This window comes from Garra rufa, chromosome 11, assembly GCF_049309525.1.
Source record: "Garra rufa chromosome 11, GarRuf1.0, whole genome shotgun sequence".
NCBI classification, from domain to species: domain Eukaryota; kingdom Metazoa; phylum Chordata; class Actinopteri; order Cypriniformes; family Cyprinidae; genus Garra; species Garra rufa.
The window spans coordinates 6,174,932-6,200,003 of record NC_133371.1 but is presented as its reverse complement, the minus strand read 5'-3'; the positions used below and the strand labels follow the sequence as shown (position 1 = coordinate 6,200,003).

Sequence of the window (25,072 nt, the reverse complement as noted above, 5' to 3'; positions counted from 1 at the left end):
ATAAAGCACATTTATGAAAAGTACTTAAATATACTGAAAGCATACTTTCCTATTTTAGTTTAAAAGAAGTGTACTACTAGCACACTTGAATAAACTTATTTTCCATAAGGGTTAGGTATGTGTGTCAATAATCTCAATAATCTTTCAAAGTGTGCTCAAATTTGCAGTCTGCGATCACAAGTCAAAGATCTCAATATGAACATAAATATTTCTCATTACATTTGCTTAAAACTGATCGGAGCTTAATTTTATAGCTCTGTACTATTACTATATATTATCAGTTAGCTCATTTGCTTCTGTTTTTATTTCTCTCTAGGAATTTTACCAGAAAAAATCTAAGATAAAGTTGAAAGTGTAATGAAGCATGTAAGATCTTGATTATGTCTCATGAGCTTGTGAAAGAAAGCTGAATAACAAGAAATCCCTTGGGAGGTCTTAGGACATCAAACTTTCACTTTTCAATTTCCTACCTGCTCTACTTCCCCGTCATGTCTTTACCTGTGCTGATGAGTTTATGAACAGCAGACTCAATTAGGTCAGTGGAACAAATTCTAAAACTTTAACTCGTACGTACAATGTGTGTCTGTCCAGTTACCTTGGCATTGTGAATTGCTTTCCCACAGTTATATTTGCATTCAATGTTCTGATCATTATATCTGCTCTGATTGCAGCGAAGAGGGATTTAGCGACTGCTGAGAGCAAAGAAAACATTGACTTATTTTAGATGCTTGTGTGCATTTCACAGCAACATTTATGCACTATAAGAAGCGCATTACTAAATGCTGTTGACTGCAGTGTTTCTGCACAGCTGCCAAATCCTCTAACACTCTACCACGTTCTTTGTTTCACTATCAGCTTGGACGTGTTAATGTTCACACTCGTACACAATACAGCGTAAAGTGAATCTGTAACTAATTCATACAGCAGCTTGTGTTAATATTTAATTGATCAACATACAATTTCGAAATATACTTTGACTGCATATACCGCAAGCTTCAATTTTACTTGTGCAGACATGCATATGCAAACAACAAGCTTTGAAAACTTTGATCACAGCTGCATTCAATATACTGATTACAGTTTTTTCTGAATGCTTAAGCGCTAATCGTGATTCTTGTAGCACAATTTCTAAAACTATTAATACATATAGCAAAACCACTCGCTGAGTTTGCCAAACTAAAAGCACAAACACTGCTTTGCACTCAGTTTGCAATTTTGTAACACACACTTTGCAGAACTTTAAACACAACTCACTGCTTACACTCAATTACCAAATTTCCAACACACTCCTGGCAAAATTATACACATGTATGGCTATCATTAACACTATTTTGTGTTCTGACTTTGTCTTGGTTTTGATGAGTGTGAATAAACACCAATACTTGAAGTTTGGATCCTTGTATGTTTACATGACACTATGACAAAGTATGACCTCAAATTGACATCTGTACACAGAGAAAGCAAAAGCCAGATGTGTTTTGTATTCATACCTTCAGTGTGCAGTTGGCACATTGTGTGCTTAGTAGATGATGGCTTGTGTTTACTGTTTGATACCAAAACACCATTTTTACGAAGGTGTGAAGAGTTAATCTAGCGGTGTTCGCTTTTGCAAGAGAACTACAATGTTTTGGTAATTGGGTGAAAGGTTTTCTTATTTGTGTGTAGAGTTTTGCAAAAATAGCCAATAGTTACAAAAAATGTGCTTAAGCAATCAGAAAAAACTGTAATAGAAAGTTTTCTGTGCACGCCCTTATTATTGAAACCGGTTCTGACGGTGAAAATGCATGGGAGCGCTGTGTCAAAATAAATTCTATTTGCTCCTTTCCTTTTTCGCCTCAAGCTGAAAGTCAAGATTTCCTTCCAAAGAGCAGTTCCAAGGAGTGTGGTTCGTTGTCCTCCCTTCCCAAAACAGTTCTGTGGAAAAGATTTAACAAGCAGCTTACTGCTGGGGGAAGGGATTGGGTAGAGAGGGGGGCCCCTTAGGGTCACCAAGATGTGAGGGCCTCTCATATATACACACACAAGAGATCCCAGATGTTTTATTGGTGTTTTAAAAAGTGTTTACACTACAAAAGCATTAATACATATTATAATGCATATCTTTATATACATAAACACATACACAGACAATAAAGGTCTCACACTCGAGCAGGAGAAAGAAAAAAACAGCCGCGCAAGGGAAAGCAGCCAAAAACCACATCTACTAGCGCTGGAGTGGATAGAGGGAGTAGAGAGAAAGAGAGGGAGAGGGATAAAGAGAGGGAATGGGGAGGGATCAATTTCTAGGCTAGGTTGTGGTTGGTTCTGCTGATGGATGGACTCGGGATGGATCGAGTTACACCATTTGCCGTGCATTAGTTTGTTTTTCCCCGCTCAGAACGGAGAGACACTTCAAGCTTGACTCAGTTGTTGCGATCCAAATCGCGTAAAGAGAATCGCGGATTCAGATGAGGTGAGTTGATTTTATAGGGAAAACGCAGCGTTACCAGCGTTTGAGCTGGGAAAAGGGAAAAGAAGCGACAAGAAAAAAGATTTCCAAAACACCAGAAGTACTCTAGGTGCAGCGCAGAAAATAGAACTGGAGCTATTTTTATTCACCCTGTTACCCGTTTACACCGATTCGGATTGTTTATAAGTGGAGTGACGCACGCGCTTAAAGTTCTTCATTCTGAAGAGTATATCTCTTGAGGTAATTACTTAGTTGGTATTATTTGGTTTGGGTTGTATTGGTTTGGTTTGGTGAATGACGGGGGGATGGTACTAGAGGAGAGGGAGGGTCTTGGTGCTATTTGATCGGTGAGCTTTTGAAGATCACAAAGCTTTATCCCGAGGACGAGCTGGACGAGCCCCACGGGCTCTGGGAATTGTTTTGCGTGGTTCGGATAAAACAAACACATGGGGATCTTCTGGCTTTATGGACCGAGCTACACACATGCTGTCTGATCTTCACTGGATTTAATAGCGTAAATCATTTTGGAATATAACGCGGAGAGTATCGTAGTCCACATGCTCGTTTGGAGAACATTCAGGTAGGATTTCTGTTTTCCTTCTCACACTTTGGTGACACACAGATGTTGGAGTAAATGCTGTACCGCAACTTTTTTTTCTGCATTTAGACTTAATTCTAGACGGCTGGAAGCTCTTAGATAAAAGTAACTGATTTTGACATTAGTGAGAGAAAAGCAGGTACTGTTGCATCATGTTGATAACAGTGCGTTTGTTCGATTAAAGGGGAAATCATTTTTTGTTTGTTTGTTTTATAAATATAGTGTTTGTATTATGTTTGTTTCAAGATATTATCATACTATAAATGTGAAAATAAATTAGCCAACAAAAACGCGATTTAAATAACTGTTTTAAAGCTAAAACAGAAGCTGATACAAGCGTTTTAATTCCTCAACTGTATCATTTTTATTCTTTTATATAATAAAAGGTGTAGATGGCTCAAGGATCAGCAATTAAGCCGGGATTAGAGCTAAATGCCATTGATATTTAAAATATGAAGGCAACTTGGTCTTCCTGTACATTTTTAGCATAATGAAAATATTTAAAAGACACTTCAGTATCGATTTTAATTAGTTAATTCATTTGAAATATTTGACATTGGTCGACATGTTTGTATTTTATGTGAGGGAAAAAATCGCCCTCACAAAGGTCATAAATGCCCCTGAAAATCAATGCCAGTTAATTTCTGACATTGGGTGGAACAGATGTATCCTGCCCTGTAATGATGAGGGATCCAAGTTCGCATAGTGGTAGAACGAGTAAGATGTAGAGCCTTGAATTCATATAACCTTTGCCTGGGAGTTGATTCATATAATTCAAACTGATACGATCTTTTGAGCAACAAAACAACAATAAAATCCCTACTGCCTGTAGAATATGGTCCTAGGTAGATGGAATGAGGGAGGGAGAAGAGAGATAGTGTTGCTGTTGTTGTGTAAAGTGAGTTTTGGAGCCCACGGTCATACATTAACACAATCAATTTCCCAGCAGAAGCCATTACCGACCCAACACTCCTCTGTTGTCTTTATGCATTTACTGCAACTCAAGAGATTGGTCACGGCTCGACTCCAGCCTGAACGCTTTGATTCACATGCTCTGTTCGGTGACGGAGTTCAGGTCCAGTTCCGAGCGGAGAAGGTTTAGTTTGGAGATGCTTTATGCTGTTCATCTGGGCTGAATTGGTCATAGAGAAATTGTAGAGTGACCCAAGAGGCGATTTGACAAACACGCACGTAGCAAGAGTTTTTACATGAAGTGGCACCCTTCATGGAAATGAATGAATGAACTAATGAGTAAGTAAGTCGTTAGAACGAATAAATTGCACAATTGTCTCGTTTTGTCCTGTGTACACGCAGAAACATGAAGTAGAGGAGACTGAAGATAGAGGTAACATTTAAAATTATTTTTGCTACACTAACCTTAGTCAAACTATGGTTATACAAATGGTAATCAATGCGCAAAAAAATAAACAACATGTTATTAACTTTTACTATAATAAAACCATAGTTAATTTTTGTAAGGGTCTGTACATCTGTTGTACATCAAAGTTAATTTTCTGTTGTTATGCCATAACCTTGGTCCACCTGTTTAATTTTAAACATGGTCGTTTACAATGGTACACAAACAAAACTATTTATTTCAAAACCAGAAAGTAAATAATATAGAGCAAATGCATAAACCTAAGCTAAAAACATAAGCCTTTGTAAGAAACGCATGTCCCCACAAGGACAATAAAACCTGAAATCACCTACATCTTGAGAAGCAGCCAACATTCCCTACGAGGAAAACACATCAAAAAACAAACTAAATGTCTTAATTAAAATGCAAAAAAAAAAAAATAGTAAAATAAAATAAAATGTGAGGGTTAGGTTAGGTGATAGAAAACAATTGAAAAGTCTCCACAATGGGGGACTTAAAAAAATATGTAGAAGAATTGCTTGAATTAGTCTTACAGCTTCTACTGTGACCTCAGAAGGGTTCAGGTCATGTATGATAGTGATTTCACCCTATAGCAAATTGTTTGATTGGTTAAACAGTTGCAGCTCACCTTGTATTATGATACTCCATTTCTTTCTGTTTGACCATATGAAAGTTAATTAGATATACTGTTCTCCTAATGCATGCTTTTGTTAATTTGTCTTACATCCATTTTAAGAGATTAACTCTTAGATATACTATAAATGAAAACCACAAGAGTGCTCTGCCCCCCTGCATTTCCTCTTATCTCTGCTGAACCTGTCAACTCTCTTTCAGAGAGCACCAGATAACATCTACCTCTCCTGAAACTTCACCGTAAAGCAGCTTCAGCACTTTTCATGTGGGTGTGTGAATAAAGTCAGTCACAACAGCTGGCCACATTGTGTCCACTAAGCCCACGCCAGTCCCGCTGTCTTGTGTTCAGCCTCGGTCAGGCTTGAGTAACTGATTTAACCTTTAAAGCATGGAGGTCTTCTCACTGGCCTGGGCTGAACGGACCCTCAGCTCTCTATTGTTTCCTTAACACGCACACACCTGGAGGAGATGGTTTTGGGAGAGGGGGTGGGGAGTACGGCTTCACAGGTGGGGTGGTGACCCATTTTGCAGCTGTGGAGTAACAAGTTGTGACTCCTCAGCTGTAATCCCACTGTAAACAACTTTATGATTTCAGTGCTCTTGTGTGGGAGAGCTCTAATCTCAGTGTGAGTCTTTCTGCAACCACACACATCATAACTGTTGAGATGTGAAAAGAGATAGACGGGAAGATCATTTTACAGTTTAAGTAGGCAGTATGACCAATATCTTAACAATTTTTTCATAGAACTAAATTACTACACAATATAGTATTTTTTTTATATAAATAACTATAACTAACTAACTAACTAACTAACTATAAATATATTTTTATTGCATTTACTAAATGTTTTTAAACACTGAACAAAATATATTGTATTTTTTTTTTTTGCATTTGAAGGTTTAAAGTAAACACATTTTCAGTTTGGAAAATATATTTCTTCAAGATGTGTTCTTTACAACATATTTAGCATATATTTTCAATATATTTTGGCCTGAAAAAATCTGTATGGGTGACTGTCAAAGCTCAAAAAAGGACAATTGGACAATTGATGGCTAACTGATATGCATACAGGTCTGAATATGTATTTAAATACTTAAATTTAACTTGATTTACTTTATTTATTTTTCATAAACAGCTATTGCATAACTTTGGAATATTTTTTATTATAACTTAATAAATATATTACATGAGTCCTATGGACAGTGTATACAGTAGTCAACATTTTAAGTGGATCAAAACCTTTCAGCAAAGTTGTCCTAAAACCAAAACAATACACATTCTGGGCTTAGGACAACTTTTTAATCCACTTTAAATGTTGACTGTATGTTACTATGTAATAATGTTATATATATATATATATATATATATATGTATGTGTGTGTGTGTGTGTGTGTGTGTGTGTGTGTGTGTGTGTGTGTGTGTGTGTGTGTGTACCTGGTATTCATCACGTTGTGGGGACCAAATGTCCCCACAAGGATAGGAATACCAGTAAATTTTGACCTTGTGAGGACATTTCTCAGGTCCCCAGGCTTATAAATCATGCACAATGAGTTTTTTTGAGGAAGTAAAAGTGTGCACAATCTCCTGTGAGGGCTAGGTTTAGGTGTAGGGTAGGTGTAGGGCGATAGAAACTACGGTTTGTACAGTATAAAAACCATTACGCCTATGGAATGTCCCCATAAAACATGTAAACCCAACATGTGTGTGTGTGTGTGTGTGTGTGTGTGTGTGTGTGTGCGTGCATAATCCAGTTACGTTATCCAGTTATGTTAATATACTATAACTTAAGACTTTATATGTTTATAGAGTTTATAGTTTCGCATTGTGTTAGCACAGAAACTTGTCATTTTTGTTTGGCAGTCATAAGTGATTAAACTCTCTTTCATGTTGTGCTTAATAAATACCCTTAATTACTAGTTTTACACTTTAATACATGCTAAAAATGGCTTTGGGACTTGTTTGGCATGCATACCTTTCTGCATTGTCACATTACCCCATGTTTCTTCATTGTTCTTGTATGTAAATAATGTTAGCATTCATAAGCACTGATAGCCAGTTGTATACATCTAACACGGTATAGCACATGTTCTTTAGCAGCTGGCACATTTCTGCCATTGTGTGGTATATACCATCACACTGGCCAGCTTTATTTCACAGTGTCGGTTGATTTGTTCTTTTGCCTTCTTTCTCAGAGTCAGGCCTCAGGCAGACCTGTAGGGTTCGTGTTAAATTAAAGCAAAGTGATTGTGAAATGCAACTCCTCAGTTAAGTGACATAATTCTCTCCTGCATCAGGATGCATAAAACTAACCTTAGCACCGATGTCTGCCATCGGCGAGAGTTTATTTCACAAGGTTAACTGAAGCCACAGAACGTCACCGACCGGCTTTGTTCTTTTGGCCTTCGCTGTCGCATTTCCTGCAGCTGGACTCTCGCGGGCGGGCGCTGGGTGGATCTGCTGCAGGCAATCTTACTGGAACGACCTGCCAACACAAGCGGCGTGCCAGCATCCCGGGAAACGCAGCCAAAAACATCAACGAGCGTGCGATTGCGTCGCAGAGAGAGAGGCTGTAATGAGAGTAGCTGGGGAGCAGCTAAACACTAACGGGTTGCGTGACTAGTCGCCTCTCTCGCACAGGGCCTGTCCAGGCTCATACACCGGAGGGCAAGAACGGAAAACCAAACCAAGACATTGAATAGAAAACACGTTGCGCTCGCTGTATATTGAAAAGAAATTCAAGCTGGCTGACCTTTGTGTGTCCTTTGTTTCTGTTTTGCATTAGGTTTCTCTCGCTCTCTTTGCCCAAGCCTGGTGTTTTTCGTACGCCGGAATTGTTGTGGTATTGTAGCGTGTCTGCGTAACTCCCTGTGGTGTTTCTATGAATAATGATTAGAGCTTGTGAGGAATTTCTGTCATTGACAATGAATGTGTTCCAGGGTGCTGGAAATATCCTTCTTTATTTCCTGAAGTAATATCCAGGCGGAGGAAATGATACGGTGCTGTGAAGCTGTGATTACACTCTCAGTGCTGTATTAAACCAGGGCTTCTCTTGTACACATCACTTAATCCATACGGTGTTTCCCGGCCCCTCAGAGAGTGCCGCTTTGCTGATGTGTGCACTTCTGTACGGATCAAGGATGCACTTGGGAAAAGAAATTCATTTGGAGCTCCGTTATGATGGACACATTTTTTGACCCCTTGACCTTTGGCTTCCACTGAGTGTCCAAACATTAAAGCTTTTAATCGCTTAAGCTCAGATGGGCAAACTTCATCCTTATTCTTGTCTCGCCTTCTTGTCTATCCTTCTTTCTCTCGTCTTTCATACTTGTCTCATCTCATCCAGTATGCCGTCCTCAACTTTTTTTTTTTTTTTTTTTTTTTGGTATCATCTGTTCTGTTTTTATCTTCTCTCATTCCTGTCTCATTGTTTTTTCCTTGCGTCTCCTTGCTCCAATTCTTGCCTCTTTCCTTCCCATCTGGTCTCATCCTGTCTCTCCTTTCCTTCTAGTCTCATGCTTGTCTCAAGAAATCTGGTGTCTCCTCATCGTATCTGTTCTATTTTTGTGTTTTCTCAGCTTCTCTTGTCTCTTTTTCTCTTTCTTTTTTCTTTAATTCTTGCTTCATCTTGTCTCTCTTTTTGTTGTATGTGGTCTCATCTTGTCTCTTTTACTTCTCTTCCTCTTATGCATTTTGTTCTTTTCTCATCTTGTCTCATCTGGTGTCCTTCTCGTCTATATTATTTTTTTCTTGTCTCTTTCTTTTCTTTTCTCTTCTATTTTCTTTATTTTTCTACAGTTCTTGTAGTTCCCTTAACTCCTCTCCTTTCTTAAATTCATGCCCCATCTAATTTATTCTCGTCTTGTCTCTACTTTTTGTCTATTCTTGTCTATCATGCTAGTCTCCTCTTGACCTTTTCTTTTCTCAGCTCATCCCATTTGTCTTTTGTTTTCTTCTCTTCTCGTCTTATGTATTCCATGTGTTCTAGTCTCTAATCCTGCTCTCGTCTTCTCTTTTTTTCCTCAATTCTCACCTTGACTTGTCTCTTCTCATCTTTTCTCTCCCCTTTTTTCCTTTATCTTTTCCTGCCTCTTTTCAGACCTTCGTCTTCTCATATCATCAACCTTTTCTCTCTTCTCATCTCATATCAAAAAATTGCCAGAGTGAGTAATTTCTATTGATCCGATCAAAGCACGATAGCCAAGAATCCCTTGCAGTCAGTCTGTAGAAATGAAGATCCATTATGGCAACAGATGAGCAGAGAATCGCCCTTCCTCGAAGGACTGTGGATCGCATTTCAGTTGAAGAATTTCCCCAGGCCATGTCCCATTGAGCTGATCAACTGAGAACTGATCAATCAACGGCTAATCAATAAAAGCAGGGTGGTACAGGCAGCATATGCATATTACAGCATGGGAGCAGGTGTGCAGGGCTGCTAATTGCAAAAATGTCAATACTATATGTGAGCATGTGTGGTGAGACCCACTCAGGAAATGATTGAGGCCTGACTCACTCACTCTCTCTCTCTTTCTGCCAAGCTGTTTTGTTGTCTCCATGTAAATTGTTTATATCCGTTCGGGCCTTGCTGGCATGAATAATTTGTAGCTTTATAAATATTTGACTTTACACTGCTCATTAATATGCACAGATGATTGTCTCTCCAGGACACGACCCCAACCACAGCACGCAGACCTCTGAAAATCTTCCTGTTCGAATGTCCATTTAGAGACTTCTGTGCCAGGCACAGCAAACACACTCCTGATTATAGTATTCAATCCAAACACACGTGCACAGATAATAATACATGAATTACATCCTAAAATACTGTGTACGTGTTAAAGTGTGTATCAAAGCTATAGCACAACATTCGCTTTTGTGGTGTCTTAAGCGCTCACTTTCCACGCCCTCTCTGTCTGTTTTTTGACCTTCCTCTCATGGACAGATTTTCAATCATGGGTATTGGCTGCCAAATACACACACACACACACTCACACACACACTAAATGATCTGCTGGAAGTGAACCTGCATGCGTACACACAAAAACCAGATGTTCTAATCTACACAGCAAATCCTGACAGAGGTCATGCACAAAAAAACAAGAGGAAGTAGTTAAAAATAGCTGATGTATGTTGACATGTGCATGTGTATTTGTGTGTTGCAGGTAACATCTACATAAGTGCAGTACAGAAGGTGTGTGCCCTCTGTGCCAGCGATGGGGTGGCGAGAACTGACGATTGACCTGCTGCTACTGCTGCTGGTGGCGTCCCATCTGGAGGCTGTGAGCTTTCCTGAGGACAACATCCCTTTAGATGTTGTGGACCGACACTGTAAGAACCAGCAGACGTCACAATGATTCTGAATTGCCTCTATTTACACAAGATCTTAATATAGCTATTTGAAAAAGACATGCGGCTGTTTCTTAAACTAAAGGCAATCTTGGCACTTGGCACTTGGCACTTTTTTTTAATTTAGAATTTTGTCTTGTTTCCAGTCAAAATATCTAAATTCTTAAATCAAGAAGGATTTTCTAGACAAGTAACAATTATTGTCTTGTTTTCAGAAAAAACAAGTCAAATTTAAGTGAGATTTTGCTTGAAACAAGCAAAAAAATCTGCCAATGGGGTAAGAAAAATAATCTTGTTTTCTGCCTGTTCTAAGCAAAAAGTTAACTTACTTTTGACTTGTTTCTTCTGAAAACAAGACAATAATTTGTACTTGTCTAGCAAATCCTTCTTAGGTATTTTGGCTGGAAACAAGCTAAAAAAATTTAAGTAAGAAATTTTTTTTTTTTGCAGTGTAGAAAGTAAACTGCAATAAAGCAGTTTTTTAAACTCTCTGACTAGTGCATCATATTTCCCATAAACAATGACGAGCAAATATACATACAACACAAACACAATTTCTTCTTCATTCTTGCATTTCAAAGGTGCCATTATGGATCATAAACGCATGCAATTAAATAATATAGTCACACTTTTTGCATAATTTAACAAAAACATCACATATTTTTAGTTTTAGCTTTATGTCTAAAAATTAATATTTTATCCTAAATATTTTCTTGATTGTCACTTCATTTCATCCATAGACCAACTTCGTGGAGAAAAAAAACTTTAGTAGCTAAATTATTTGAGGTGTACATGAAAATGAAATGACATCACAATTGAACATTTTGAAAATATTTAAATATAAAATGGTTTGTTTCATTCTTGTTTTAATAAACAACATTGTAATAAAAATACTACATATATTTATCATTGAATCTCATATTTTAACATTAAAAGTCTGGGTTTGGGACAAGATTAAACCAATGAAAGCACACAAATACCAAATCTGAAAGGTAGCAAAAATGAATTATGTAAGGCATAGTAAAAAGTCATGAAGTAATCATTTGTATTAATATCAACCTTTGGGACATGAAAGTGTCTGTGTTTGAAGAAACAGCCATGCACGTTCTTTGGAAGAAGACATGCACAAATGAAGTCATTGCATTAGTGCTGCTGTGCTTTGCAGTGATAAAACAGTACAGCATGCTGACAGTGCAGCCACTGGATGTCAATACGGGGCCTGCTGGTGTAATATTCATTACTTTAGCAAAGTCTTTCTTCAGGGCAGTTAAACATGCAGTTGCCACATCCGATCAATACCAACATTGATCTCAGTTGACGGTAATACTGAATAACAGCTGATCTGTTTGTTCCGCAGATGCACGACAGTACCCCGTGTTTCGTGGACGCCCCTCTGGCAACGAATCTCAACACAGACTGGACTTTCAGCTGATGACCAAGATACATGATACACTTTTCATCGCGGGCAGGTAAGTTAGCACTGGAAGCGGAAGCGAGATCTTCGACCATTTGACCTGTTCTGAGAGTTCAGACAAGCTGGTTGATGAACACTAAAACTATGAGTAGTAATTGTGTATAAACTCTTTCTCTCTCACCCAGGGACCAGGTGTATTTAGTGAGTCTGAGAGAGTCCTACAGGAACGAGATTATTCCATACAGGGTGAGTTCACAGTAAATTAATTTATGACCACAGCGCTTTTGTCCCAACAAGGTATGACATAATAAAGCACGGAGTGATAAAGGCTATCTCTTGTTAATCTAAGTTCCAATTCCAATCATGGAAATGCTTCTTGTAAATCACTAGGTTTCTGTCCTTCTATTCCCACCCAATGAAATCTTATTAATCCAAAATTATGCTTTGTATTAAAGCTGTATGGTAAATCTCAAAGATATATACAGATGAAAAGGCAGTGTACATTGCTAATGTTTATGAGAATGCGGGGGCGAAACAGTGTTTAATGGTGATGGTGTCTGATGTCTCAGAAGCTGACGTGGCGGTCGGGGCAGGCGGACAGGGAGACGTGTGCCATGAAGGGAAAGCACAGAGTGAGTCCTGCACCTTTTCAGCATAAATCAGCTGTCACTGGTTCTGTTGTATTTACAGCACTGAATCAAACATAAATCTCCCTGTCTTTTCTTCCTCTCAGGACGAGTGCCATAATTTCATTAAAGTCCTGGTTCCGAGAAATGATGATCTTGTGTTCATCTGCGGAACAAATGGTTTCAACCCCATGTGCCGTTACTACAGGGTAGGTCACGTTGTTTATAAGGGCTACGTGACTGTGTGCCTGTTGTTTTGCTTTTAATAAGTGACTGGTTAATGTGAATGGGAGCAGTTTTACAGTAGATAAGGAAGATAAGAGCTTTGGATCTCTCTCTATATATCTTTTTTTATTTCTTTCCCTCTCTTATTTAGTTGGATAACTTGGAGTTTGACGGGGAGGAGATCAGCGGTTTGGCCCGATGCCCGTTTGACGCCAAGCAGACGAACGTTGCCCTGTTTGCTGGTATGAGAGCTGTCAGGATAATGAGGAGGATGATGAATAACTTTGCCATGAATTTTAAAGGTTTTGGATAAAATTAACGCTCCAATGAGAGGCGAGACTGATGTTGCGCATAAATCAGAAGCCGCAAGAACGTCCTGTCTTCACGCCAGCTATGTTAGCGTACAGACAGGCACAACACAACCTGGCAAGAATTAGGGCAGTGTGATGTCACATGTGCATCTGAATGAGTCTGTACAGGGCAAACACTGCAAAAAATCTAATCAGATATTTCTGAGATATCTAAATATTTTTCTTGTTTTAAGAGTGTTTAAAACATGCTTAAAGCAAGAAATTGTATTCATTATTAGTTAGACAGCAGAATTATTTTTTTATTTTAGGGATGCACCGAATGTTCAGCAACCAAAATTAATCGGCCAAAAATAGCAAAAAAAGCTCTTTCGGTGAATAAGCGAAAAGGCCAAATAAATTATACCGAACAATGACGTGACGGGATCAAATAGAGGCGCACACTACTGCAGCAAACATGTCTGAGAAAGACGCAAAAATCATTACGAGCACCGACAGCGCGACACTGCTTAGTATTGCATCGCATGTCTTCCATTAGAAGAAAAAAGGGCTGGTTGTTGCTGGTTACTGTATGATGACTGAAATCGCGAAATGGCCTTAAACCATTAGTAAATAAACTACAGAACGTTCTGTTGTCTAATACATTCACCAATTGTATTTATTCTGACAGCGCTGCACCAGCTCCTTAGCCAGGGTTCAAAGTCCAAAGCAAGAGGAAAATCTGTGTGATGAGAATCATTCATAAATCTGCTGCTGTCAGCAAAAAATAGTACTGAGGTCTTCTTGCGGGTTTCCAGCAAAATAAAAGTCAACATTCATAAATGTTAGTACTGTAATTTTACTGTGGTTCTGTAAAATAAAATAAAAAAGCAACACAAAAATAATGAAAACAATCATTATAACAGCTCTAATAATACATGTATTATAATATTCTCCTTTGCTCAGCAAGGTTGCATTTATTTGTACATTAAAAACACATGCCTGATTCAAGAAGGGGGTCTTAAAAATGGCCAAAGAATATTATTTTACTAAATTAGTAATTTTAAGCTAAATTGTGCTTTGTTGGTAGGCTATAATGTCTACTAGAATGCTAAAAATTTTAATTGTTAAATAAACATTTTTAAATTGTTGTTTTGTAATTGATTTTTTTCTTTGAAAAACAAGACAAAACTGTAAAAAGCTAATATTGGCTATTTAATGTATGCAATGGTGAAAAAATGTTCGGTAATCAGCCTTCGGCCCAGTGTGTAATTTTGTTCGGCTTCAGCCAAGAATTTACATTTCGGTGCATCCCTAATTTTTTTCAGCACCTGCAACATATACAATAGCAGGAACAAAGAAGTAAAAAGCAAAAAGTGCTATGAAATGTCTTGTTTATTGTATCCTGCAATTAAGAATCTGAATGTCCAGAGTGCTTTTAGGTTTTTTGTTTGGTCCGTTTCGTTCCTGACAATAGGCCTTTAGTGTTCTGTGAGCGTGTGCTGCATTCCAAATACATTGCTTGAGTTGTATTTAATTGCGTAATGAATCTAAAGTGTGTATTAAGCTTCCATATTTATGTCATAGATGGTAAGCTGTACTCGGCGACGGTGGCAGACTTCCTGGCCAGCGATGCTGTGATTTATCGCAGCATGGGAGATGGTTCTGCCCTTCGCACCATCAAGTATGACTCCAAGTGGTTGAAAGGTACCGAAGCTCTTGCTTGCCTGCTTCAGTCATACATGTTGAACTCAGTGTACATTTAACCTATAACCTGTAACTGTACCTTAAAAAATTGGGTCAGTGTGGAAGAAACATAAAATGGTGGGTGTTGATGTAAAATCCAGCTTCCTGTGGCACAATCTAGGTCAACACTCAGCCATTCCAACAAAAACGCATAAAAATTTAACTTGAGGTCAGCGGCGGAGATTCTAATGCTTCTCTTTCTTTCTCTTCCAGAGCCACATTTTCTCCACGCTGTGGATTATGGGGATTTTGTCTACTTCTTTTTCCGAGAAATCGCAGCTGAGCACAACAACTTGGGAAAGGTGCGACTTGCTATGTAATGCACAATGCTAACAATGCTACAGATGCTAACCAGATGGTACCATGGTATAGTGATGCTATCAGATGGTAAACTTGTGGTTTCTGAACTGTAATAATGTAGTTCTGATTTGTATGTTAATGCAGTTTTCATAGGCTTTTATTTAGAGATGAGTGTTTGTCCCAGAGGGTCAATATATCATCCCTTGCCTCAGGATTTGCTTTAAATTGGCCCATATAACGACTTCTTTGTACCACAGACTAATGAATATTTAAGTTTAGTTAATATTGCAGTCAACACCTGCATCCAGAGCAGGGTTTACAGTAGTGAATTATTAAGATGGTTACATGGTACTAATTCAAGCCCTCTAGCACGTTGCAGTTTTGTTCTAAGAGAAAAAAAAAGTTTCTTGCGTATATTTAGATTCAACTTAGCCGCTGGGGGGATAGATCTATTATTTAGAGAGCGATGCTGAGTTTCTCCTGCTATTTTTCTCTCGCTGCAGGCGGTTTACTCCAGAGTGGCTCGGATCTGTAAAAATGACATGGGAGGGTCTCAGCGGGTGCTGGAAAAACACTGGACATCTTTTGTTAAGGCTCGCCTGAACTGTTCCGTTCCTGGAGAATCGTTTTTCTACTTTGACGTCCTTCAGGCTATTACGGACATCATCGACATTAATGGGGTGCCTTCTGTGGTGGGAGTTTTCACCACTCAGTTGAACAGGTAAAGCTTGTCAAAATCCTTTTCACAAAATATCCACATGGAAACAACCTGAACGGCACTAATGCCACAGTTTCTGATTTATTTAGCATCCCTGGCTCTGCGGTGTGTGCATTCTCCATGGTGGACATCGAGAAAGCATTCCGTGGCCGTTTCAAAGAGCAAAAGACGCCAGATTCAGTGTGGACACCGTTTCCAGAGGATAAGCTGCCCAAGCCCAGGTTGGTGCATCCACTAGTGCGTGACGGGCTAATCATTGCGAGATTAATAATTAACCAGCGATAATTGGACATGCTGCATATTTAACCTGTGTGTGCAGTGACCATATGGAGGCGGGTATAGATTTACAGGCATGCAGCACATGGCTCTTTGCCCTCTTTCCCTCAACCGGAACTGCATGTGTGTGCGTTTTGTCTTTTCAGACCCGGCTGCTGTGCGGGACACGGTTCAGCAGAGTCTTACAAAACCTCCATCGAGTTTCCAGACGATACCCTTCAGTTCATCAAGTCACACCCACTCATGGACACCTCAGTCCCCTCCATTGGAGACGAACCGTGGTTCACCAAAACAAGAGTCAGGTACGGGCACAGTGCCATCATTCAGCCCAGTCTGAAAAACCTTGATCTGACACCTCACACCAAGACTTTTGACTAATAGCAAAGTCTGCCCACTTTGACAGAAAAAGCCACCAGCTCTCTTTGGTTTGACTGAAAGGGCTACATTCCATAATCAGAAAAACTGTTGATATCTGTCAGAAGGAAGTCTAATACTAGCACAGATTTTCACATTAAACATAATTGCATAACAACACAATGAACAGTAAGACCCAGTGTCACCTGTTAAATAAGTATCAGGTATACGCTTTATAACCCTCCCAGGAAAGTGTTGGTTTCACGTTCTAAACAATTGGCACACCTAATTTACTAGTTCAGGTCTTGATAGATGTGTCGCGTTTCAACATGTTTTGTTCTGTGTCAGATCAAGTTAAGGCGTCTACTTGTAACTGAAAAGCGGCCCTGTGCTAAAGTGTTTCTCCTTCTTTATAGGTACAGGCTAACAGCACTCGCAGTTGATAACACCGCAGGACCCTATAAGAATTACACAGTGGTTTTCATTGGCTCTGAGGCAGGCATCGTGCTAAAAGTTCTGGCCAAGACGTCCCCACTGTCTTTGAATGACAGTGTCCTACTGGAGGAAATTGACGTTTTCAACCAAGCCAAGTATGTTCTCATCTTATAATTATCTCATGATCAGTCTCTAGATGCGTTCTCTTTGTCTTTAAATTGTGGGAAGCTTATTTCTAAAGATCGGAGTCATTTTATGAGGCTGTCTTGGCTATACACCCAGAAAAGAGTCTTAAATTGTCTTTTTGTGACCTGAATGAAAGTTTTTGATCCTTTGAGATAATGTTTTTAAGGTTTTCCTTCGTCAGTGTGTGGTTGTTTGTTCTCTTTCTGCTGAACTGTGTGACTGAAGAAAGCAGTGACTGACGCATAGATCCGATAACATGTGATTTATCTGTTCTTCACTGTCTCCCTCCCTCTGTTCTATTTTCCTCCCAGGTGTTTATCCAACAACGAGGATGATCGACGAATTCTGTCTTTCCACCTAGATAAAGACACCCACACACTCTATGTGGCCTTTTCCAGCTGTGTGGTCAGAATACCACTCAGCCGCTGTGAACGACACAGTTCCTGTCAAAAGTGAGTCCTGAATGCAGCTCTGTTTATACAGGCTTCTAAATCTCATTTTTGTAATATGAACAACAGGAAACCTCCTTAACCATTTTACGGTGTTTTATTTCCATATTGTGTAGTTATAAACATTTGTTTTTGTGTCGCAGGTCTTGTATTGCTTCTAGAGACCCGTACTGCGGTTGGATGTCACATGGAGCTTGTGAGCGTATTCCTGCAGCTGTGCAGTAAGTCAATCATGAAAATAAGATGCATATAGTAAATGCAAGAAACCAATGTCCTTTACATTTAATGTTTTGTTGCCTGAATTCACTTGCATTAAATTCTAAATGTTAGTTGTAGTATAAATGCTGTTTTTTGTTTGTTTTAAATAACAGACAAAACTTTGCACTCAATTTCTCATCACTCTTTGTTTTGCAGAACTGGTTATGAGCAAGATGTTGAATACGGCAACACGGCTCACCTCGGCGATTGTCACGGTGAGCTCATCAACACGTGCACCTTTTCAGAAACATTAGTTAGTAGTTGTGACGTCAGTAACCCCCTCACACTCTCAGCTGATGGAAATTAACACATATCACACAAACATCATACTAATTCCTCTGACAATAAAACACTCACATGTGTACACATACATTGTGTAGGCCTTAACATTATAAAAACACACACTTGCAAGTAAAAGAGCGATACAGCGTAAACCAGAGGAAAACAAACACTTTTTAAAAATTTTACTTTTGTAATTTTAATAAAAACAGTTTTAGCGTTTTTATAATTTCAAAATTTTATTTTTGTTATTTTATGCTGATTTCCTGTTCCTTTAATTCTTTTAGAATTTTTGGCCACTACATCAGCGCCAGATTTCAAATCATATGGCGACCCAACCTCTGGTTAGTTTCCTGTACTGCACTGATTTCCTTACTTGAGTTCATCTTTCTCCCTTTCTATTCTCCTCTACTGCTGCACCTACCTTTTATTCCTGTGCTTTCCATCACATCTTCATCATTATCTTTGAGAGGCACCTGATCTCTCAGCACCATCATTTCATCCATTCATTCTTTCGTTCTTGCATGGATATGTGCTTCCTCCACTTTATCTCCCTGGACTATATTGTCGTCTCCTCATTCTATTTGAGATAATCTTCATCCTTTCCCTCCTCTCAGGCTGAAATTTTCCTTACCTGAGACTCTGCACAGCCATTACTTCCCTGTAATGGTTGAAAACATCAGAGTCAACCTCTAAAAATTAACCTCAATGAACTGTATAAACTGACGTACGACAGTCCTGTCAGTATGCACTAACCCCGATCGTTACGTTGCGCCTATCATGGGCTCCGATTCTATAACAGTTTGTTTGTCGCTACAGACACGGAGTCGCCATCATCGTCAGTCACAGTGCCCGCGGCCTCTGAACCCATACAATCACCCCAAACCATCCCCACTCAGATTCCCCAACTCTTTGGCTCACGGAAATTTGTGCTCCACGATGACCCAGCCACTTCACATTCTGTTGAGCATATACCAGGTGTGCTGGAGGGTAAGGCCTTGACCAGAGCGCTTTGCGCTGCTGCATGGAATTCTGGGTAATAGCTGCTATTAGCGCTGCTAGTCATCTGAGAGAGTGCATACATCTCTGATAGCAGCCCTTTCGTTACCATAATGGCATGATAAGCAATTCTGCAGGCGGTCACACTACATTAGCAAAGTAAGGATACAGACTCCAAGTGCAAGTGCTCTTGAAAACATTCAGGTCAGCACACTGTCTTATTGTCTTGAAGTGTACTAAGGGGATACAGGCAGCTATACTCAGATTCCATCAGCGTATAAAGCTTTCTATTATTATTTTCCCTACTTTTTAAAATCTTTTATGTTACTTTGATTTGTCCTCCACTTGTAACTTTATTTTATGTATATTTTCATTTAAAGCATTTTCCATTACATTTTTTGTTTAGTCTGTCTTAAATGGCTACATCTTTATCTTCTTTCATCCTTTACTTTCTATGCCCATGGTTTTGGGTTTTAGGAAATCTTCCAAAGGCCTTGCCACTAAGCAACACTTTTATAAACCTCTCAAGCAACATTATTCACCAACTAACTCTTTCGAATGTCTGCAGACACTAACAAAACTCATCCCCGGGGACTAGACGAAGACAGCGGGCTTAACTCTCATTGGGAAAACTCTCTCATGTAAAACAACATACTAACTCACCTGATACTACATCCCGTGTGAAATTAAAATGCTCCACCACACCTCTTTACTAATTTGCCTACTTCGCTAATATTATAATCGCAGGATACCACATATCCTGAATTTCCTGCTAGGTAGATTTCTTTGAAAAGCTTTTAAAATGCTGGAACGCTTTCACACCAAATTGTTGAGCACCTTTGGGGGGGGGAAGGACTTTTTGCTTTAAGAGAGAGTTGTTCAGTGATCAACTCTGCAAATGTGTTAACATGCTATTTGGCTATCTGTGTTGCAGGTGTGTGGGAAATACAAGCAGGTGAATCTAACCAGATGGTGCACATGAATATCCTTATCTCCTGCGTGTTAGCTGCCTTCCTGCTCGGTGCATTCATCGCTGGCATGGTCGTTTACTGCTATAGAGACGCTTTCCTTCGCACTCCACGGAAAATCCAAAAAGATGCAGAGTCAGCACAGTCCTGCACTGATTCCACTGGCAGCTTTGCCAAGCTCAACGGTCTGTTTGACAGTCCTGTGAAAGAATACCAACCCAATATGGATTCTCCCAAACTTTACACCAACCTGTTGAGCAATGGGAGGGAGGTGCCAACCACCGGAGACACTAAGACGATGCTCCTGAGCGGACAGCCACCAGAACTAGCAGCACTGCCCACACCTGAGTCCACACCTGTGCTGCAACAAAAGAGCCTTCAGCCAATTAAGAACCAATGGGAGAGAGCTCATGGAAAGATAAGTGGCTCCCGCAAAGAAGTGCCACCCAAAAGCCCGCAGTACCTTCCCTCCAGTCCCCCTCCCCACTCCGCCATCAGCAACCCCCACATTCCCAGTGCCGTGGTACTGCCCAATGCTACACATGAGAACAAGGCATCCTTCAGTGCTCCTGAAGGGTCTCAAGCAGCAATGAAGGTCCAGAATAGCGATCAACATGGTTCTAAATCTGGCCGTAAAGAGCAGCGGCGCACTGTGGATGCCAGGAACACACTGAATGACCTCTTGAAGCACCTGAATGAGAGCAACCCCAAGGGCATCATGGTGGAGATGCCCAAATCCCGACAGCACCTGATGCTGGAACCAATTGTGAGCCCAACAGAGATTCCACCCAAAGTCCCAAGCCGAGAGGCCTCCTTGTACTCTCCCTCTTCCTCTTTGCCCAGGAATAGCCCGACCAAGAGAGTGGATGTGCCGACGACACCAACATCGCCCACAGGGCAAATGGGAACTCTCGAGAGACAGCGGTATCACCGCAGCTCATCCCAGCGGCACTCCATATCCTCGCCGCCCAAAGGGCTGCACTCACCTAGTGGGGCCATAGTGTCCCGGCAACCTAGTATGAACAGAGGTGGGTATATGCCCCCAACTCCTACCCCACCCACTAGACTAGACTCTCACGGGGTGCCAATGGCTATGACACCTTCCGTATCCCGGCAGAGCAGCTACAATGGTCATGGATCTTTACCACGGACATCCCTCAAACGGACAGCATCATTAAAGCCCGATGTGCCACCCAAACCTAATGGCTTTGCACCACAGACTGTACAAATGAGGCCAGTGAACAAGTATAGCTACTGAAATGTTTGCTGCATTTTACTCGATGAATGGACAGTGGGAGTAAAAGCGTTTGGCCCGCAGAGATATGGCATACCAATCTCCGTTCCCTGTGAAGGGAAATTAATCGGATGCCAGAGCTTCTGTTTTGGGTAGTTGTGCTAGTTCTCAATGACGTTGCCCCGTCACGCTTGAGTGGCAGGTGACGGATTCTGATCTTCAAGGCGGCAGGGACGCCTGAGGTCATGGGTCACAGCTGACGTGCAGCATAAAGTAGCTGCGTAGTAGCTGTGGCGATCGGGCAGCGTACGCTCCCCTATGCACTGTTCTCCCCGTCAATGTGAACTGTATTTGACTGTTTGGAAAATATGATATTCTTGCTTGGATATCTCTCCAGAAGACAGACAAAGTGAAAGGGACATGTTGTGTGTGTCTGTGTTTGATTAGTCTCTGGGGCTAACCAGTGTGCATTCATTGAACATGTTTTTTTTTTTTTTTTCAGTAAACTGGGAACAAGCTTGAGTCATCGCTGTCATAAAACTAAATCCCATTTAGGGTGCATTAACGTCAGATGTGTTTGGACAAAGAAGTCCAGAGATTAATTAATCATTTCTGCGTGCAAAAGAAATGTCCATGGCTCCTGCTTGGACTACTGATTTTAAAACTCACAGGGTAAGAGTGCCCTCAACATTTGTGCTGCTAAGGGTAGACGATGACAATGTTTAACAGACTCCAGTGTGGCGTTCCATACAGCGGTCCTGTGTGTCAAGCTGTTTCAAGCTTTTAAATCCACAGGCTCAGCACAGAATCACGCTGGTAAAATGTACAATGTTTTCTTTGGTTAGTTTTAGTTTCAGAAAATCACTGGCAATCCTGTAATCCCATAAAGTCAACTTTCAGCTATGTCATAAGGCAGATCATTGATCAACCTCTCTCCTTTCCGACATGCCAAGCACTGCTGTTGGGTCTTTAAAGTTCAAGACCCAAAACAATTGTTCCCTAGACAAAGTATTACATAAAACTGCAAACAGCACATTCCTTATTATAAACCACTCCTCAGCTCTGTGGCAAAACCCAACCTCAACTCATACTAGACCCTATCTGAGAGTTATGCTTCACTTTGCTTGTTTAAAAGAATAGAGGCCTCAAATGCATACTCACTATAAGTGTACAATCACTGCAAAACCTACCAGTGTGTCTGGCAGAGTGGTGCCAGTGATGGCGTTATTGTAAATATACAACTATTTAAGTATGGATATTTTCAAGGCAAGATTACCTGGATCAGTGTATTTGTGTGCCTTATTAAAGTCATGAGAGCGCGGTTTGGTTTTGGACATTTCACTATCATCAAATAATTTTTAGTTGGATATGAGCAGGTACGCAACCCAAGGGTAAAATTTATGGAATTGGTCATTGCAAGACCCATACTGAATGACCAGTAAGCTGAATATTTGGAGTAGGGGCAGGTGCATCCCCTCAATATTTGTGTAGTTACGGCCCTGGATAGGGAGACTATGATATGGCTGGACCTTCAGAATGGTTTTCTTTTAGAGAAATGAGATTCAGAGAGAAGATAATAATAATAATAATTACTTAGCCATTTTCTTATTGCCATTTTACTCTTATGCATTTCTGGAAGGTGCTAATTTGCAATGATAAGATGCCATGTAATGAATGTATTATGAATCTAAAATGTTTATCACCTGACTCTCAGCTCACGATATTTCACAACATTTAATGGGGTCAAATCGAGATTTTTAGAGAAGATCAGTTACGATTAGAGACAAACAGTTTGTATGAAATTACTTGGGGAATTTCAGTATATTGAGGTGAAACTTGCCTGTTCAAGCCCAAAGTTTCATATTTGTTTACATGTTCTGGTTGTATTAGAACAGCTGAGCCGGTGCATCATTGCCTGCTAAAGATAAGTTTTATTAAAGGAGAGAGTGTTGATCCTGTGCTCTGGTTCAAGTTGTCCTGTGTTGAGCTGCCTTGTATATTGCAATATAAATCTGCAATCTGACTTCAAGCCTTTACTGTTCAGTCAATACTCTATGTGCAAAGAAACCAGACTGGTCTACCTTTTATTTTTAATACTGTGCAAACATTGGCAGTTGGAATACAGCTTTTCTTTCCTGGAATATTTTAATGTGTAGATATTGTAAAGCTGTACTGTGAAAGTGTAAATAATTACAGTCATTGTTTAAGAATATTTTTGTTGACTTTTTTAACACGGCATGTATAGTTGAAATAAAATATTACTGCACAGAAAATGTTTCTTTCCTTATGTGTTGACTAAGAATGATACCTCTGCAACACATACTGGCAAGACCAATGATAATATATTATGCACTACTCAAGAATCATTGGATTTGCCATATCTGATGTTAAAATTGTTGTGACTCTACTCTTTACAGAGTGAGCAAATGGGGTCAAATTGGGTGAACTCTTTCTTTAAATGTGAAGCAAGTTTCAATTCAAATTTTCTGAAATGCAAATATTTTGCAAATCAACTGAACCCCAACACATGCTGACAATCCTTCTGCATGCTGAATCTGTGCTGGAACTCAGAGCTGCATGACGGATGTTTTTTTATCGTCTTCACTGATGAGAGACTTAGCACAGGCTTTATTTTTAGACCCTTGTTTTGAAATCTTGGTGGAGAATAAGCCATTCCACATCTCATTGGGAAATCCTCCAAAGTCATTTGTAAGCTGAGCACCCAACATCTGCTCCACTGGCTCAGACTACAGCCACATACACATAAGCTCACACAAACACTGATAGCATCAGGTAACCAAGATCGTAGAGACTTCTCTAGAATTTCAGTTGTGCCCAATCTTTTCAGTTTTTAGGTCAGACACGTCTGGGCTGGTATATTTAAGAATTTACCACAGATTGTGTATAGATATGGTTAAGATAAATAAAGTGGAAAGTTGGGAAAGTTCCCTTGTCCAAACAGCTGATAAAAGAATCCAGGAAAAATAAATAAGTAAATATACAGTCAAGCCCGAAATTATTCATACCCCTGGCAAATTCTGACTTAAAGTAACTTTTATTCATCCAGCAAGTTTTTTTTTTTTTTTTTTTTTTTTTTTGACCAGAAATGACACAGTCTTCTCCCAAAAGATAATAAGACAATGTACAAGAGGCATCATTGTGGAAAAAAATATTACTCATATTTTATTTACATTTGAACAAAAAAGTGGCATGTCCAAAATTATTCATACCCTTCTCAATAATCAATAGAAAAACCTTTATTGGCTATTACAGCAATCAAAAACTTCCTAAAATTGCTGACCAGATTTTTGCATGTCTCCACTGGTATTTTTGCCCATTCATTTTTAGTGATGAGCTCCAACTCTTTCAGGTTGGAGGGTCTCCTTGCCATCACCCTGATGTTTAGCTCCCTCCACAGATTCTCAATTGTATTTAAGTCAGGACTCTTGCTGGGCCACTGCAAAACCTGCTTCCAACCACGTCGTCTGAGATTTTTCACTGTGCAGATTTTTTAATAATACTTTAATAATACTAAAAAAGCCACTGGAACTTTGAAACATTTAGATATGGTCTTATAGCCCTTTCCTGACTTGTGAGCAGCCACAAGGCGCAGCCGCAGGTCCTCAGTGAGCTCCTTTGTCTTAGCCATGATTGTCCACTAACCAACAGCAGAGAGCTTCTGTTTTTCACCTTTTGAGTTGATTAAAACAGCTGTTCCCAATGAATCAGGGTAATTAGGATGCTTTAGAATAGCTTGGACTATTTGGAATGGTATAGAACTTTGGATTTTCCCTCAGACGGTGACAGTTTGCAAAGGGTATAAATAATTTTGGACATGCCACTTTTTGTTCAAATGCAAATAAAAGATGAGTAATATATATTTTTTTTTTTTCCACAATGATGCCTCTTGTACATG

The 25,072-nt window shown here is 39.7% G+C and overlaps 1 protein-coding gene across 7 annotated transcripts in view; it reads left to right on the top strand.

The window, feature by feature from the left end:
• sema6d (semaphorin 6D) overlaps window positions 1–23,429 on the top strand; it is a 51,172-nt gene extending 27,743 nt beyond the window's left edge. Inside the window, exons 1-19 of one of the 7 annotated variants that reach the window (XM_073850090.1) lie at window positions 2,330–2,452; window positions 10,219–10,384; window positions 11,760–11,871; window positions 12,002–12,062; window positions 12,386–12,448; window positions 12,550–12,651; window positions 12,819–12,909; window positions 14,542–14,661; window positions 14,914–15,002; window positions 15,504–15,721; window positions 15,808–15,939; window positions 16,141–16,296; window positions 16,765–16,938; window positions 17,281–17,421; window positions 17,562–17,639; window positions 17,833–17,891; window positions 18,243–18,299; window positions 18,775–18,933; window positions 19,889–23,429. In XM_073850090.1, coding sequence (XP_073706191.1) covers window positions 10,270–10,384; window positions 11,760–11,871; window positions 12,002–12,062; window positions 12,386–12,448; window positions 12,550–12,651; window positions 12,819–12,909; window positions 14,542–14,661; window positions 14,914–15,002; window positions 15,504–15,721; window positions 15,808–15,939; window positions 16,141–16,296; window positions 16,765–16,938; window positions 17,281–17,421; window positions 17,562–17,639; window positions 17,833–17,891; window positions 18,243–18,299; window positions 18,775–18,933; window positions 19,889–21,180 — 3,219 coding nt within the window. In that variant the 5' untranslated portion in view covers window positions 2,330–2,452; window positions 10,219–10,269 and the 3' untranslated portion in view covers window positions 21,181–23,429. Of the gene's footprint in view, window positions 1–2,329; window positions 2,453–2,842; window positions 3,030–10,218; window positions 10,385–11,759; window positions 11,872–12,001; window positions 12,063–12,385; window positions 12,449–12,549; window positions 12,652–12,818; window positions 12,910–14,541; window positions 14,662–14,913; window positions 15,003–15,503; window positions 15,722–15,807; window positions 15,940–16,140; window positions 16,297–16,764; window positions 16,939–17,280; window positions 17,422–17,561; window positions 17,640–17,832; window positions 17,892–18,242; window positions 18,300–18,774; window positions 18,946–19,888 lie in introns of those variants that run through there. The other 6 variants (XM_073850087.1, XM_073850088.1, XM_073850089.1 and 3 more) reach the window with 6 other exon arrangements.
• Window positions 23,430–25,072: the final 1,643 nt, after the last annotated feature.